The 16,374-nt window shown below is 40.8% G+C and overlaps 2 protein-coding genes across 5 annotated transcripts; one reads left to right on the top strand and one right to left on the bottom strand.

The window, feature by feature from the left end:
* Window positions 1-174: 174 nt before the first annotated feature.
* On the bottom strand, window positions 175-9,494 carry pld7 (phospholipase D family, member 7). Its single transcript, XM_037077455.1, has 12 exons — window positions 9,345-9,494; window positions 8,689-8,796; window positions 5,841-6,800; window positions 5,442-5,629; window positions 5,014-5,194; window positions 4,806-4,920; window positions 4,401-4,528; window positions 3,364-3,567; window positions 2,838-2,977; window positions 2,227-2,392; window positions 2,042-2,141; window positions 175-1,014 (listed from the first exon to the last, which is right to left on the bottom strand). Exons 1-12 carry the CDS (start codon window positions 9,468-9,470, stop codon window positions 812-814), a joined length of 2,619 nt encoding a protein of 872 aa, XP_036933350.1. The 5' UTR covers window positions 9,471-9,494; the 3' UTR covers window positions 175-811.
* gpr137 (G protein-coupled receptor 137) lies at window positions 8,791-15,223 on the top strand. Of its 4 annotated transcripts, none has more exons than XM_037077463.1 (8): window positions 8,791-8,813; window positions 10,841-11,302; window positions 11,676-11,725; window positions 11,862-12,102; window positions 13,083-13,232; window positions 13,384-13,509; window positions 13,656-13,774; window positions 14,160-15,223. In XM_037077463.1, exons 2-8 carry the CDS (start codon window positions 10,922-10,924, stop codon window positions 14,254-14,256), a joined length of 1,164 nt encoding a protein of 387 aa, XP_036933358.1. In that variant the 5' UTR covers window positions 8,791-8,813; window positions 10,841-10,921; the 3' UTR covers window positions 14,257-15,223. The 4 variants fall into 4 exon arrangements, with proteins under 4 accessions (XP_036933358.1, XP_036933356.1, XP_036933357.1 ...); XM_037077461.1 differs by having other exon boundaries at window positions 8,803-8,940; XM_037077462.1 differs by lacking the exon at window positions 8,791-8,813 and adding an exon at window positions 9,421-9,559.
* Window positions 15,224-16,374: the final 1,151 nt, after the last annotated feature.

Consider the following 16,374-nt stretch of genomic DNA (forward strand, 5'->3'; position numbering starts at 1 on the left):
TCTGTGCTCAATTTAAGTCTCAATGAAGTTTATGGTGAAGTAGGAGACATCTTATATCCAACAGTTGAAATTTAGATAAACTTCTGCGAGGACAGAGTAGATGCAGTTTAAAGACTTCCTCACAAGTTCTTTTGGGGCATAAAACAAACAAAAAAAACATATTTCAGACACAAATTAAACACAAACTCTTTTTATTTGTTTTCACAGGTGGTCCAGTAGTATCTGATCAGATACTTGCATAACTAATGACATTCCTATTGGACTCAGGTGGAGGCATGAAAACAAGGCATGCTCTCTCTGATGTGAATGAGTTGTTTTCTTACTGTAGTGCTACACATTCAAATTATATTCCTTTGTGAGCAAGAGATCAGTTATGAATTGAATGTTGATTGTATTTACAAGAATCTTGATCTCCCATCTGATTCAGCTTCAACAGTGTAAACAAGACCATGGTGCATGCACCTCTTTGGAAATGTTTTATTTCCTGCAGGAGTTTAAAGCTTGGCACCAGGAAAATATACAAAATGCACCAGGCATAAAATAAAATTGTACAAAGCAACTTTCCTCTCACCTTAACACATGTAAGGCGATTGTTGGAGTGATACAGAATATAAAAATAACATGTTTTGAAACAAAATATAAAAAAGCAAGTATGTACAAAAAACAGGCAGTCTGCAAACAACAATAAAATTAACCGTGTTCATTTGCACAGTACAGCAAGTGGATTCTGCATAAGTAAATTAAAGTTCAAGTAGCAGGAGAAGCAAGATGCTCATGTACAATGCAATGTGCTTTACTGAACAACAAACCCTCAGTGTGGGCTGCGAGGGCAGACGTTCTCATCAGCAAGAGAGAGCGTTGTAGCATACTGAGATGTCCAGTCTCTGAGGAAGAGCTGCTCTGCTTGGCTCTGCAGAGTCTCCTGGCCTTCATTGACCTCAGAGCCCGTCTGGTTCACCACCAGGCCCACACCAGCTGTCCGGGTGAAGTAGTTCTCGGACCAGTTGGACGTGCCTGTGAACACAGAAACAGTCTTATCAGTTAGATGGCATGACAGGCAGAGGAACTATTAAGAGCAACATCTAACAGATGGCTGAGAACACGCGAGTTCCATTAAAGACCATGTCTACAACATGCTAAGAAGATAGAAAGCAATGATTGTGTAACAGTGGACATGAATGTTTCCTACACTATGCAGTGAAAGGGTTTGGAATGTTATGAGTTTTAATTCAATAACACAAAACCATCAACTGTCAAATGCAGTCCAATGAAAAATGTGACAGTCTGTTCTGGAGGAATGAAGTATTCAGATCCTTTACGTGAGTTCCTAGAAAATAAAAACTACTCAAGTGAATGTCGCGTCTACATTAAAACTCCTACCAGGTAAACATACAGAGGCATCATCAGCAAATGTTCTTAAAGACAAAACAGTGAAATCACTGAAAATGCTCAACAGCTTCTGGAAGTGTTACCATTTAAAGTATGAGATTATCACTGATGAATCAACTTGTGCGCAACATGGTTGTTGCATTTAGTTGAGAAGGAGCTGATTTCAACTACTTAATAGAGTTTATAAAGATATTTTGGTTTATAATTGAGTCCTAAAAAAAAGAGTATTTTTGGGGTACATTAAGAGTAGTAAAATATATATAAACTCAATTGAACCAACTTGTTTAAAAGGGGACAAGATAATCTCCGGCTGGAATTTTTTTTTAAACCTTTCATACCAAAATACAGGTTTATAAAAGACTTTAACCTAAAATTACTTAATAAGGGTTTTTTTTTGTCTATATGTAAAAAACATACATTTTTTCTAGTTTTTAAATTTTAAAATCTTTTAATAAATGAATGAGTAATTGAAGTGGAGTAAAAAGTACAATATTTCCCTCTGAAATGTAGTGCAGTGTAAGTACAACATAACAAAAAATATCTTAAACTGTGCCTGAGTACATAAGTTGAGTAAATGTACTTTTGTACAATGTATTTTTTTTGCTTGAATGATTAGAGCATACTTGAAACACAGCAAGTGGTAATAACATACCTATATACACCACTCTGTCTGTAACCATGTACTTGGCATGATTGACACGTGCAAAGGGGATCTTCATCTGCTCTGCTGTTGAAGGCACCGTAAAGATGTTCTGCACAGGAGCCAAAAAATAGCAGGAGTTTATGATCCATCACCATTCTGTTCAGAGCAATATGTCTTATTTATTGTCAACATACCACATCAATGTTGCAATTCAGTGGAGGTCTGTTGAGCACCAGCAGGGACTGCAGGAAGGTGAACATGGCAGCAGGTGAATGTTTCCAGCAGCTCACCAGGATCTGGACCTGGATCTCTCTGGTGCAGGCTGCAGCACGCAGGGCCGTGTCGATGGCAGGCCAGAACCTGAGAGAGACAAACAGAGGGACACCAATGCATAGTTTGAACTCCTCAGCAGGGAAAGACTTCCAGAAGGTCTGACAATATGAGAAGTGATATTATCTGTGGTCTCAGAGAGCAAATAAGACACATTTCATAAAGACAGTCAGTCCTGTAATGTGTTTTGAGCAGGTGAATATCATCTCACTTAGTGAAGCTGCTTAGTCACCAAATCAGACTACAGTGTTGTGACTGTTGATTCAAGAAATACCCGCTGAAATAGTAAATGTATCACAAGACATCATGCATTGCATTATTTGTTATTGTAAACTGTATGATCAAGTAACTTGAGTAACATAAGACAAATGTAGTGCAGTAGTATTACAGGGACTCAACTTGTGTAATGATGTATATGCTTCTGATTTAAATGGTAAGTACAAATGGTTCTCAGTGAGTTGAGTTGACTCGTCACCTGAGTGGCTCTGTGTATTCGGACAGAGGGAGATAGTCCATGACAGAGATGTAAATGAATTTCTGGGCATCGTTGATGACAGACAGGATGGTGGAGAGATCGTCTGAGCGTCCGCGGGCAGAGAGCTGTGGAGGGGCACTCTGCAGGAAACAGATGCAACACAAGAGGTAAGAATCATGGGAACAAACAGGACAAAGGCTTAGACACAGCTGGAGACACTCCTCATGATGTCCACAATGTCAGGTGTACTCTTATTATGCTTTTATTTTAAATAGGTCTCATTATTTTTTACTCTCACTGACTTGTCAAATTATGATCTAAATGCTGATTTATATCTTCTTCCACTAAAACATGAATGCATAATTTATTCAGCCAGTTACTGATATGATTTGTATGAAAAATATCTGTATCAGCCTTTGTCAGCACATAGCAATTCAATTTAATAAAAAGTTTAATGAAAAAAAACCCCAAAAAAACATACAATTTCTGAAGCACTCCTCTTGACAGATAGTAGTACTGGACTTACAGACAGATAGACTTGAGCAGGCACTCCATTGAACTTGAGGTGCAGGGGATTCTGAGAACTGGACAGGGCAGTGAGACGATTAGGCCAGTACGGCGGCAGGGAGCCGTTGTTCACCCCACCGAGGCTCCAGTACACCCCGAAGATCCGAAAGGCATCCTGAGCCAAGCAGCTGCAGTCCTCCACTGACAGGCCCACCTCCTTTACCTGGGTTTAACACAGAATGCATTAATACCATCACTGTAGGCCACTATTATGACTGTCTGATGGCAAACAGTGGTGTGATTGTTTCAGGAATCCAGTTTAATGAGTCATCTGAATGGATGAGTACAACAGCACAATTATACTGCATGTAATAATATGAAACCTGTTGAATTCATACTCCTGACAAATATAACTGTGAACTGCTCCTAACTGTATTCTGTTTATACATCCATGACTGAAGCTGCGGATCCCTTGTTAGCTCAGTTAGTGCAGCTAGACGGAGCGCCAGGGGAGTGTTGCTGTGAACACCGCTGGCACAGGAACTCTGGACAACTGGGACAAGGGGCTTTTAGGCTCTAGGCTAGCTGGTTAGGTTAGCATGCTTATTTCAGTGGATATCTCTGCAACACAATACTTAACCATTTTTGACATGATGACATACTCAACATTGTTGATAATTTAAGATTATTTATGAATGTTTTTTAAATTCTCACTATTGCACCTTTTAAGACCCACATTAATACCTAAATCAGGGAAATGCATTGTGTCTATGTTTATCCACCTTTTGGGACCACATTGTTCAAATGCATTTTAACATTTAAACTTGACAAAAACATGCTTTTAGTTTCACTTAATAATGACCAGTAATAATAAGTCAGTATAGTTTAGTGTAGCCAGTTTTGACAGTTTAACTTGCGTCTTAAACCATGTTTGAAATGTCAGGTACTCTACTGTTTAGTTAAATATTAGACTGGACAATGCATTTTGTTCCTGTAAAAGAGAGTCAGGCTCATGGTGAAGATTTTTAAAAATGCAAATTCTTCTCTCTATTTTACCTGACTAAGGGAGCGCCAGTCCATGTTAGCACTGCCCAAGTAGAAGTGCTTTTGATCCACCACCCACAGCTTGGTGTGGACAATGCCTCCAGTAACAGCACTGAGGTTGACTTCTCGGACCTCTGCACCTAAAAAAGAAAAGAAAGATAAAAACACATTTAAAAAAAAATTAGCAAGCAAATTAAATCTGATCATGGAAATAGCAAAAATGATGTGGCATGATTCTGATAGACTGGACACAGCAAACCAAAGTTAAAAAAAACTTACAAACATCTACTGTTGTTAAGTTTAGCTTTCTCTTGATAGAGAATTCTTATACTGCTGTGAAAATGTACGGCAGTAATTTAAGGTGCACACACCAGAGAAGCAACACAATTTTCTCCACATTGTCAAGTCATGATGTACCTGTTGCTGCCAATTCTGTTGTATCTAGAGCTGAGGTCTGGGGGGCGTTGACTGCGATCTGGAGATTCACCCCTTTAGATTCAAGTTGTTTCAGTCGATCAAAGATACTTCTTCCCTGCAAAATAGATGGAAACATCAAGCACCTTAGAGGTTTAAACAGGTATAATTACTTGATATCCTGCGTCATGTGACTGATGCATGAACTAACCTGAGAGTCTGAGGCGCCAGCGAGGTCCAAATCGTTGCCTCTTAGAGTGAAGTAATAAGCAGCGATGTGGACCGAGCTGTTGGCCTTGTCCAGCAGATGTAGCCAGCTGTCTGCGATGCTCTGTCTGGATGAGGGAGAAGACTGGTAGAGACCCTCGGGGATGCTCTCCACCAGACGCACTCTGAACAAGACAGAGAAAATCTACAGCTACTGACACATACCAGTTATCTTAGTTCAGAAGAGCTGACTGCATGGCATGTCTTTAGCTGCGTCTATCTGTTGTTGTTTGATGCATTCATGCTAGGCTAAATGTGAAAACATTTGGGAAAAACAAGGTATGTTTCACAATAATTTCTTTTGTCACAACAAACTGCTCAAAAGAACAAAACTGACTGGAGAAATTAACACCTGACTGATCATTCACTTACCTACAGTCTGTGCTGCAAGGCTGTGGCATGAAGCCAAAGCCCTCTAGCATGTGCAGTTCCAGCTGAGCTGTGAGCTGAGCCACAGACATAGGAAGCCCGTACTGCCAAACATGCTGGCCAAACCCCCCAAGAAGCAGCAAGGTCATGGGCAGGAAGCAGAAGAAGGTGAAACTGGAGCGTCCAGAGCTCTACAAAACAAGAGAAGCACGATTTTAACTCATGAACAGATGAGTAAAGAGTCTGGGAAACAGCTTTAGATTGTGTTGCATGCCAATGCCGTTACTGTGGGGTGTGGTGGAATTCCTTTTTATACGACTGACACTGTTGGGACACCAAGGAGACAGTATGGCTGACACCAGTGGAATCTATCTATCTGACAAGCACAACAGCATAACTCACCTTGGCTGAGTTATGTTTAGCAGGTTTCTCTGGTGCTACAGGAGAGGTCGTTTCATCAGTATTGGCCCTCTCGTCCTTAACATTTGAAGACTCTGCCTGGCTTGTAAGTGCTTCATGACACTCCTTCAGGTCTCCAGAATTCTGGCCTCTGGACTTTTCATCTTCCAAGTCATCCTCGCATTCAGCATCTGACGAAGACCTGCTGTCCTTCAAATCATGTGCGTTCATGGGCTCTGTCCCCCATGGTGGCTCTTCATCCATAATATCATCCTCTTGGGTGATCTCAGCTGTGTGAAAGCTCTCTGCAGACTCTGGCTTTTCTATATCCCCAGAGGCAGTGAGAGGAATCCTGCTTCTAACTGCAGTGTCGTACTTCTCTTCAGGTGGCTTATGGGTGAAGGAGCCCTCATGTGGAAGATTAGATATTGGGGCATCTGGTATGGTGTCACCCATGTCAAGCCTCCTCTGGTCTTGCTCTGGTAAATGTTGCTCCGTCTCTTGCTCCGTTCTGAGGGCAGGCCTGGGGCTTACAGTCATGAAAGGGCTCTGCAAAGACTCAGACAAGCTCCAGCTCTTGGGTGTAGTAGTAATTGAACTAGGAGCTGCTCCAGCTGTGTGTTCTGTACTGATGAATAAAGAGGGCGCTTCAAAGCCAATTTTAGGGATGCGGACCGATGGCAGGGGGAGTGCTCTGACGTCGGGCGGCTTGGATTTTGAGGCCTCCATGCTTACACTTCCAACTTTCTCGGGAGGCTGAGCTACCTGGACGGGGGTATCTTTTTTGGGAACAGGCAGCTCCGTGTTCTGGCTCATACTGGTAGGTCGTTTTTGGAAAGTCGGGATCCGGGACATGGGTTTCCCGCCTTTTCGGTTCATGTCTTCTTTCTCTTCGAGTTCTCTTGTCGCAGCCTTGTTGTCAGGCATGAAACGGTCCAGCACAACGCTACAATCCTTCAGTTCCTGAGGGAGACACCACTTCATTAGAAAGAAAAACATGCATTTTGTGTCTATATAGACAACTACTTCAAGACATACCCTTAGTTGCAAATTACACCCAAAATACCTTCAAAAAGCTTGTGGATATATATCAAAATATACTGTTTAATACTGTTTAACAACAGAACTATAACACTGTATGTTACCTCGAGAGGTGTCTGTAGCACTGCAATACCAAGAATACCACACCTATTCAAATGAGCTCTTCTGTCTGATCTACGTCAGCGTGGCCACCACAGGCTGTTTAACATAGTGTTACGGACGTCAATATTTGTTTAAACAAGAGTGTTATCATGGCAACAGCAACATTTCACATTCCACATTGTTACTTTTTAAAGAATAAATTGACATTCCCTATTTCAGTGTTCAGAGCAGCTACAGAGGGGGGTTCATCAGGGCCCAGCCACTCTACTGGTCATGTTTCTGTGGATGGTGTAAAAAGTGTATGTATCTGTACACTTAAGATACCTGGAACATATTTTGGCATTAATGTGCAGATTTTTTCTCGTTAAGTATCTGCCAACTTGTACATTGATGAAGATATATCTGCAGTAAGCTAATATCAGCTGATATGTTGGTCTAGTCCTAAACTGCAGCCTATGAAATTCACTTTTTAAAATCATTTGTAGTTACATCTGCTCCTGAAAAATGGCTGTATATAAATACAGTATATAAACTTAAAGCCCGAATGATTTATTGACAGGTTGATATAGTTACAGATGTATCTGCCACAGCAAATATGTGGACAGATGTGCATAATGTAGTGATCTTGAATATTTTCTAATTAGGATATCTTTGATTTATATACAGATGTTTCAGGCTTACTCTTTAAAAATCAATGTGTTTCTATACTTTTCGAAAGCTGTGGTTACCTTTATTGTTTGGGATGTGCATGATGTACATTGGGACAGATAACTTATGGGCCTGATATTTGGTAACGGATATTATCAGCTATTTGGCAGTATCTGTGAAATTGACACAACAACTACTGTTTGAGCTATGGAATATTAAATCATCACACTTTGCTCTTTACATCTTAGCTTTCTTACCCACAGTTGTGCATAAACTACAGTTTGAGAAACTTATTTAAAAATATCAGTTATCTTATCAGTATTGCCTATGAGAAGCAGATACTTATCTGTAATTGGTATCGACTGAAAAAGATTCCATAGCATGTCTATTTATTGTTATACATATCTTTCCTGAAAGAAGTCGATTGTTCAGTATTATGCAAATAATAACCAATATTCGTGGGATTTGTGATGTCACATTATGTGATAATTATATAAAAAATGATTAGAGTATATATAAACCTACATATATTGATGGTGACATAAAGTTAACGTTATAACTTCATTGTCTCCTGTCAGAAAGAAATATCTTGGAGCTTGGTAACTGCTGCATCAGATCAGACATTACAATAAAAACATAAGAAAACACACGCCAAGAATGATAACAACAACCAAGCATGAGCTTCAAAACTCAAGTATTCCTTGAACTCTCATATTTATAAATAACTAACTGGCAGGCTTGATAATCAAGTCAACTAACTGTTACTCCCCTAAAAGCAGAGTAAAGGAGATGAGGACACCAACACACTTCCCTGACATTATTTCCTGCTGATGATTACATGCTGCTGCACAGACTTCATTTTTCTCACCACAGGGCTGTATTAAGTAAGAGCTGTGCCACACCCCGCCGTCCCACTGTACACAGCTAAGGTTAGCTTTGCTTTTCCGGCCTATGAACAACGTCTAACAGCGAGGTGTGTGTGTGTGTGTGTGTGTGTGTGTGTGTGTGTGTGTGTGTGTGTGTGTGTGTTTGGGTTTGTTTAGGGTGAGTTATGGACTACCGTTATTTCAGCCTCCTCAGCAGTTTCCTCCTCCAGCTCGGCTGATAAACTTGGATGTGTCTCCATCACTTGGCTCTGGACAGACTCAGAGTCTGACTCATCTGACTCCTGACAGGACAAAACAGGTTAACAGTCAATAAGGAGGAAACAACACTGTAACGCAGTCATTAGTTATTAATTCAGCTGGGGAAGGCTTAACTAAGGGCACAGGTATAGGATATATGTTAACCCTACATCGTGCAAAGGACGAAGGTAAAGAAAAAACAAATGCATTTATTTTATTTTATTTTTTTTTACACCTTCTTTACATAAAAACGCCTTCAATGTGACAAAAGAAACTTACCATGGTGCAGTGAGTTGCTAGGTAGCAAGTTTTGTCAGGGCGCAGGGGCTCACGCTCACGGGATAATTACTAGCTTAACAGTCACGCTAACAAGCTAAGCAAGTATTAAATACGTTAAAGTGCTAATAAACGGATGAAATACGGCAGTTAAGGGCACGGTGGTGTCTGAATAATCCCTCCTTGGGTATTTTCCGCGGGTTAGCCGGCTAACGTCGCTGCCGTTCACGCTGGCGAGCAAGCTACGTGGCCGACTGTGAAGTTTTGAGCAGTGGAGGAAGAGGAGGCGGAAAAGCTGAGTAATAAAAATACCCACCTCGATCGTAACGTTGGTCCTCCCGTGCAGGCGGGTCGACCTTCTCGGCGTCGCCTCCTGTGTCTGCTCTGCCTCGCTCGCCCGAGCGGGGTGGATGGACCTTCTGGACCGCAGCAGCATCGGCATCTTGTACCACTTTAATAATGCAGCAAGCTTCGTCGTCACACGAGATTAACGGACGGTCCGGAGCGTGAAGAGCAGGCACGTTTGTCTCTGTGAGTAGAGTTTACTGTGAGAACACAGTCAAAGACGAGCTGTGGTAAACAAACCATACACTGAAAAGAAGCTACAGTCATTCAGGCATCTTTCTCTGTGACCTAAAAGCGACACGCACGTTTAAAGAGTTTCAAATGTTAATTTAAAAAACGTTCGTCTCAAGACAAGTAAACAACAACTTGAAGAGACCGCGATTTCCTGTAAGCGCTGATTGGCGGTTGGAATCAAACTGTTGGCTCCGCCCATCAGACGTTACGCAGATCACACAACACGGAAACAGAGGGATTACCGTCATCTGCTGCGTACACCGGAGCTGTGTATCCACATAAAAACAAGGTCTGTCGTTATTATTATCATGAAATATAACTGACAGCTTGCACCTTTAATGACGTTACGGGCCGGCAAAGCCCAACCGAGCGACAGCAGGAAGCCGCTGATATTCGCCTCAGTTAACAAAGTTATGTTCAGTTAGCTTAGCCGCTGTTGAGAATCCTATACACGCCACAGGCTGGTTGTTTATGTTCCAAAGAGCAGGCTAAAGACTCACAGCCGGCTCGTTAATGAGTTTCAAAGGCCACTGTAATATACCCTGGGGTCAAGAAAGCGTGTACAACAAATATTACAGCCCGAAATTATTATGTTTCCTGTCGAGAAATGACAGAGACTGTTTGTGTCTCTCTATCTGTCTTAGTGGTAAATAATCATGACACTGCCTGATCTGTTTGAATCAGTGTGAAGGTTGACACAGTATACTGTATCGTGTATAATTTCAGTGTGACAAGGGATTGTTGTGACATTGACACGTTGTAAAGTCAGACTTCTCCTTCAGTTTGGTCAGAAATATTACAGAATGCATTTGAAAATGAAAGTGAATGTGTTATGTAAACCCTTACTGTCATATACAGGAATTTCATTTTTTAAAGGACAAAATCATTTATGTGTGTGATAGACGTTGGAAATATGAGTTCATGATTCTATCAGCTTTATGTTTTATGTCACAATACCAATATGGTCTTTTCAAAAATATCAGTAAGAAAAGGAAGAAAAAAATCGGTATTGTGACATTAAACTCTATATGTATATCATAACATGACAAAATCAGTTGAGTCATTTGTTAGCACTTAGATGACTATATGTGAATCTTACAGTAAAAAGGATAAAAGCAAAAGATTTCTCCCCTAACGTGTTATCAAGATATACATCTTTCTTCCATATTTCCCCTCCCTTCCTCATTGTTCTATTCATGACCTGGAAACCTCTTATTGTCTATCTGTCTCCAGGTCTCCCATGTAAACCCTTCAGCGTGACAGACGGTTTGGCTTGGTGATGATGGACAGTTAGTTAGACCTGTCACTACTCCAATGGAAGCTCCAGTCACGGCTTCCCCACCTCCCAACTCCTCCACTTTTCCTCCCCCGGTCCCCCTGCACCCAGCCGTCGCCCCCTCGGTCGAGCTCGGTTTCACGATCCTCTACACCGTTCTTTACGGAGGACTGTTCCTGGTGGTGTACACCCAGCTCTGGCTTCTCTACCTCTACAGACACAAAAGGTGGAGCTACCAGAGTGTTTTTCTGTTCCTCTGCTTGCTCTGGGCCGCCCTCCGCACCACCCTGTTCTCCTTTTACTTCCGTAACGCCGTGGAGGCCAACCACCTACCTGTGGCAGTCTACTGGCTGCTATACTGCTTCCCTGTCTGTCTGCAGTTCTTCACTCTCAGCCTTATTAACCTGTATTTCACTCAGGTAAGACTGGGTTTATTCTCTTGAAGCTAGAGTATACCAACTGTAATGCGGGGGGAAATGCAGACTGATTGATTGATCGATTGATTGACACAGTGATTGTAAAACTAATTAGTGTGGTGCAACCATAGAGATAAAAAGACTTCATGGCATAAATAAACAAGAAAATAATCAAAGTTCCCTTGAGAGTTTTAATGGTCTTTACATAATCATGTGTGTGTGCAAAAATGGTTATTGAAATTAAACATTGTGCAGCTTTAGAGAGACCATAACCAATGTGCTTTGCAAACACGTTTCATACTAGTTTCGGTTTCATTATTAGTGTCTTTGGGTTCTGTTTACCCGGTGTCTTCCCTGTTGCTCTTTCGTACCACAGGTGCTACTCAAAGTGAGAGAGCTTTATGGCTCAGATGTGGACAGAAGACTGTAAGTTTCACTGTACAATACAGATCATTTTGCATCAAGCTTTTTGTTTTCCGGGCCCTTATTATCTTGATTATGCCTCTGAAACGCTGTAAGAATACTGATCTATTAATCGCTCCGGCTTCCATGCATTCCCCAGGCTGCTGGCACGTTGTATGTATGGTGCGTTGAGCATCACGTTCCTCTGCATCAACGTGGTGTGTGCGGTTCTCGGGGACAGAGGTGCTGGCGGTGGGTCGGTGAAGCGCACCTGGAATCTTGTCCTGGTTCGGGTTCTAGTCAATGACTTGCTCTTCATCCTGGATGCGGTGGTACTGGCCGCCTTGCTGCTGCTCCTGACCAGACACTCGCGCTCCACCAGCCCCTACCTGGTCAGCAAGGTGTGCAAAGCGTCAGTCTCATACTCAGTAGCTCTATTACTCTAAATCTTAAACCAGCCATAACTGATTGAACAAAATTTAAGATCGCCAGATCTGTAATGAATAAATAAAAAAAATGTATAAAGAAAATGCTCTGTCTTGCAAAGAAAGAGAGAAAAATATGTCCCTTTATTCAGATCTGCACTAAAAGTTAATGGGGTCTATTCTTCTCCGAGATCCATCCACTATCTAGCATTCATACCACAAAACCTCCTCAGCTTAGGTAATAAACCTAAATAATAGTTAAAGGGACTCAACATCAATTTTACACATCAAGATTAATTTACTCCTTGTGACAACATGTATTCAGCCTGTGAGAAATGTAATATAATGTCCTCTGTGCAGGAGCTTTGTGAAGTCTGAGATAATGACCTGAATGACATCACTGTGACATGATCAGGGTTATCTCAGCTTGGGTTTATAGACTACACATTTATAAGAGGACTGTCTGACCAACTAACTGTAGAGTTTGAAAGATGTAGGTCTAATGGGCCTAATGAAAGATAATATTGAGTTGCATTATGGGAATTGAAGGACCAAGCATTTCTAAATAAATAGATAGATAGATAAATAAATAAATAAATAAAGGCAGAATATCTTGGTTTCTGCTATCTAATTTTAAGGTGCAATAATTTAAGATTTATCTGAACACTGAACAATTTTGAACAGAATGTGACAAAATAACAGTTTTGATCATAAGACACATCAATATTGTGTTGTGGAGATATCTACTAAAGGTAGCATGCTAGCTAGCAAGGCCCAAGCCACTTTACCTCAAGAGGAAACCTGATATTAAACAACACCATCATTCCCCTGGCACCTTTATTAATGCACCTTGTTATTGACGTGCAGCACAAATCAGTAGAGTACCCTGTTAAACATCCATTTCTTACCCTCCTCTTACTCTGAAGCTAACAGCATCTTTTCTTCAACCTGACCAGGGGACCACCGTGTGCCGTACAGCGGCTCTGGGAGCGGCAGTGATCTTGTTGTTTGCCAGTCGAGCCTGCTACAACCTGACAGTCCTCGTTCTGTCTCAGAGCCACCGGGTGGAGTCGTTTAACTTTGACTGGTACAACGTCTCGGACCAGGTAATGATCTGATGCTGGAGTAGAAGCGCTCTTAACCAGGGTAACACACTGATGCCTAGTTCAAGTCACAGTAATGGTTGTCACATTCATTATGATAAAGTTTATAGCCCTGGTCAGTGAAAATGTTAGTAAACTCTGTGCGTGTTTGTAGGCTGACTTGCGTAGTGAACTGGGCGACAGAGGCTACCTGGCCTTCGGCGCTATCCTCCTCATATGGGAGCTGCTCCCGACCAGTTTACTCATCCTCATCTTCAGAGTTCGCCGACCGACTCAAGAGGTAGTTAAATTTGAGACACACCAGGCACACATCTCAGCGGAATAAAGAAATGAAACACAGTGACTCAGGATTTATTATTTCCATAGCAGTGGATGTCATGTCAGCCTGTGTTTATTTTCTTCTGCTTTATTTTCTGATTGTCACAGACCAGCAGCATGGCCATCAACAACAGGGTCCTACCTCGTCCATATTTCTTTGACGACCCACAAGGCAGCGATGATGATGCACCAGTTCCGTGGGCACGCAGTTTACATCCACACGCGAGGTACTGTCATTAAAACCATGTGAGATGATTTAGGGCCTAGAACAGATGATTAAAGGTGCAGTATGTAGGAATTACCCAGCTGTTGAGTTGGTACTCCCAGGGGCAGTATATCACCAAAATAACTGCTGAATGCTGCTACCTGCATTCTGATTATACATCCAAGGCTGTAGCTATTGTTAGCTTGTTAGTTCAGTTAGCCATGCAGCTATCCAGACCGCTGTTGGTTGGTTGGTTTACACTGCTAGCAAAGGAACTTTGGAAAAAGAGGTTTTCAGGCCCAAGGCTAGCTTGTGATCTTTTCATCACAATACATACAGGTCTTTGATGTAACATAAAAACTGTTATTTATAGCTGTCATCTGCTGCTCTTCCTTGCTCTGTTTCAGCTGGTATGGATCAGAGACCGCTCCTCTGCTGTTTGCCAGCAACCCTCAAGACCAGAACCACCAGCACCACTCATTCTACTCCACCCCCCAGAACTGACCCTGCCTCCTCACCACAATCAGGGTCGCCATGCCCTCCACCACACAAAGCACCTCACCCTCTGCCAGCGGCTTTTGCACTGAAGACCTCAGGAAATCACCAGCAAACAGTGAATATAAACTGAATATGCACCTTGTAGTTTTTGAACAGAGAATATATTTAAATCTTTTTTTAGGTCAAAGGGAACAAACTTGGTGTAAAGAGCCCTGACAGACATGAATGACCAAACTGTTGCACTCAGCCATCTCCTCATGAAGCTGAGATTTAGTCACAGATCACAAGCTTGTTTTAATAAGCCACTGTCCCATTGAACAAGGTAAAACAAGGTAAACTAGCTCTTAGAAAGACCTAAAAATTGCACATTTAGCTTTCGATAGTATTCCTTTGTTCCTTCCTACATGTAATACAATTAAGGCATGTAAGCTTGCAGCAGGTGGTAACTACTGGAATGACCACTGATGATACTGATTTGCTGTTTTGCAAAGAGGGCAACTCTTCTCTGCACTGTTTCAAGTGAAGGGATGAAAAATACAAACTATAATCTCTCTTGGCATTCTATGTTCTGTTACTTTAGAACCAGAAAAATATTTTGACACCTTCAATCGATAATTCTACATTACGGCAGATATTACATGACTGACCTGTTCCTTTTGGTTTCGTTTTTTATGTTCTCTTCAGCTCCAGCTTGTCAGTTCTTTTGGTTTGTTCATCTAATGTTAAGTTTGTTCATGATTTTAAATGTTCGAAGTTGATTTTTATTCTCTTCCTATGAATGACTATTTTGATGTAAGTTTAATTGTTTTATGACTCTGGTTCACCTTTAATTGTAGCTATGAAAGATAACATCATTTTCCTTTGTCTTTAGTGGACTGAGGCTTCCTCATAGCACGTCACTCAACTGTAGCTTTGAATTTGCAGCATGACTGATTTTGACTCTTTAAACAAACCAATAAAGGCACCAAAATCAGTTTGTCTAGTCTGTTGCTAGGCAGAAAACGTATGTGGAAAAAGTTGTTTGCACCTAAGGTTTTACATGTTTTAGCTCTTATATCTCAAACAATGTGCATTTGATTAGTGTCTACAGTTTTCCACGGCCAGAATGTTTGAGTTTTAAATGTTAGTTTATACATTAGTGAACATATCTGTTTTTATTTTTAAGTTAATATCTTTTCTGCATTACTGATAATGATCTTTAAAACAAATATGATTTCCAAATAATTTCCAATGAAGGTTCCTTGAAAGAACAATGTTATTTGTTAATAATTAATGAAAAATCAGTTGATTGGTGTATACAGATCAACAGAAAATAAAAATATTGAGAAATTACTACATTTTCTGAGAAAAAGGTAAAGTTTCCAATAATGAATGAATGGTTGATGAAAAGACAGTAAAAGAGACTTTTAAAAAAGTTGGACACTGGGAAATTACAGATCAAGGTAAGTCACCCAAGTTCATCCAAATAGTCATTATTTACTAACTCTTAAGCTGATGGAAAGTTGGGGGAAGTTTTGTGGTCCACATAACATTTCTCGAGCTTCACTGCAAAATAGCGTCATTCTCCTGAACAAGTAAAGTTGTTGGGGACTTGTTTTAAAACATAAAAAACAACTGAAAAGATGAAAACATAATGGCTCCAATCAGTTCATTCGGTGAAATCTCAGTCTCCAGAAGTCCGAAGGTCCCAAACTGTTTTGAGAAGATGTTTTAGATAAATATCTGAGAACAGGTCCCCATTTCGTTCAGCTCCAGAAATATTTTGTGGACCAGAAAACTAAACCTGGCTGTCCATCAGCATGAGGATGAGTAGATAGAGTCAATTTTCATGATTGGGTGAACTTATCCTTTGAAGAGGATAAAGAAATTCTTACTTTATTATAATTAGTGCCTGAACACATGCTTCCATCTCAGAAACTTCCTTGGAAACTACAGATCTGTAAGATAAAGCATAACTGCATTACTTAACGGTTTAGTTTCACGTCTTTGCAAAATGACTTTCAAGATGTGAAATTAGTTTAAAAAATCTATTGTGCTAAAAATGTTAAATAAAGTTTAATTCAATCCAGTATCTCACCTGGACATTAAAGGGAAGAGAACAAAAAAAAAGACTTATTTTGTAGC

Source organism: Acanthopagrus latus, chromosome 18, assembly GCF_904848185.1.
Source record: "Acanthopagrus latus isolate v.2019 chromosome 18, fAcaLat1.1, whole genome shotgun sequence".
Taxonomy (NCBI): Eukaryota; Metazoa; Chordata; class Actinopteri; order Spariformes; family Sparidae; genus Acanthopagrus; species Acanthopagrus latus.

What these genes read in the sequence shown, in the direction of transcription:
- pld7 (XM_037077455.1), bottom strand. Translation starts at nt 9,470, where the DNA reads ATGCCGATGCTGCTGCGGTCCAGAAGGTCCATCCACCCCGCTCGGGCG. An exon ending in CTGAGGAGGCTGAAATAACG is followed by an intron (nt 6,801 to 8,688) that starts GTAGTCCATAAC and finishes TGTCTCCCTCAG; the next exon opens with GAACTGAAGGATTGTAGCGT. An exon ending in TGAATTGCAACATTGATGTG is followed by an intron (nt 2,142 to 2,226) that starts GTATGTTGACAA and finishes GCTCCTGTGCAG; the next exon opens with AACATCTTTACGGTGCCTTC.
- gpr137 (XM_037077463.1), top strand. Translation starts at nt 10,922, where the DNA reads ATGGAAGCTCCAGTCACGGCTTCCCCACCTCCCAACTCCTCCACTTTT. An exon ending in GCCCCTACCTGGTCAGCAAG is followed by an intron (nt 12,103 to 13,082) that starts GTGTGCAAAGCG and finishes CAACCTGACCAG; the next exon opens with GGGACCACCGTGTGCCGTAC. An exon ending in AGTTTACATCCACACGCGAG is followed by an intron (nt 13,775 to 14,159) that starts GTACTGTCATTA and finishes GCTCTGTTTCAG; the next exon opens with CTGGTATGGATCAGAGACCG.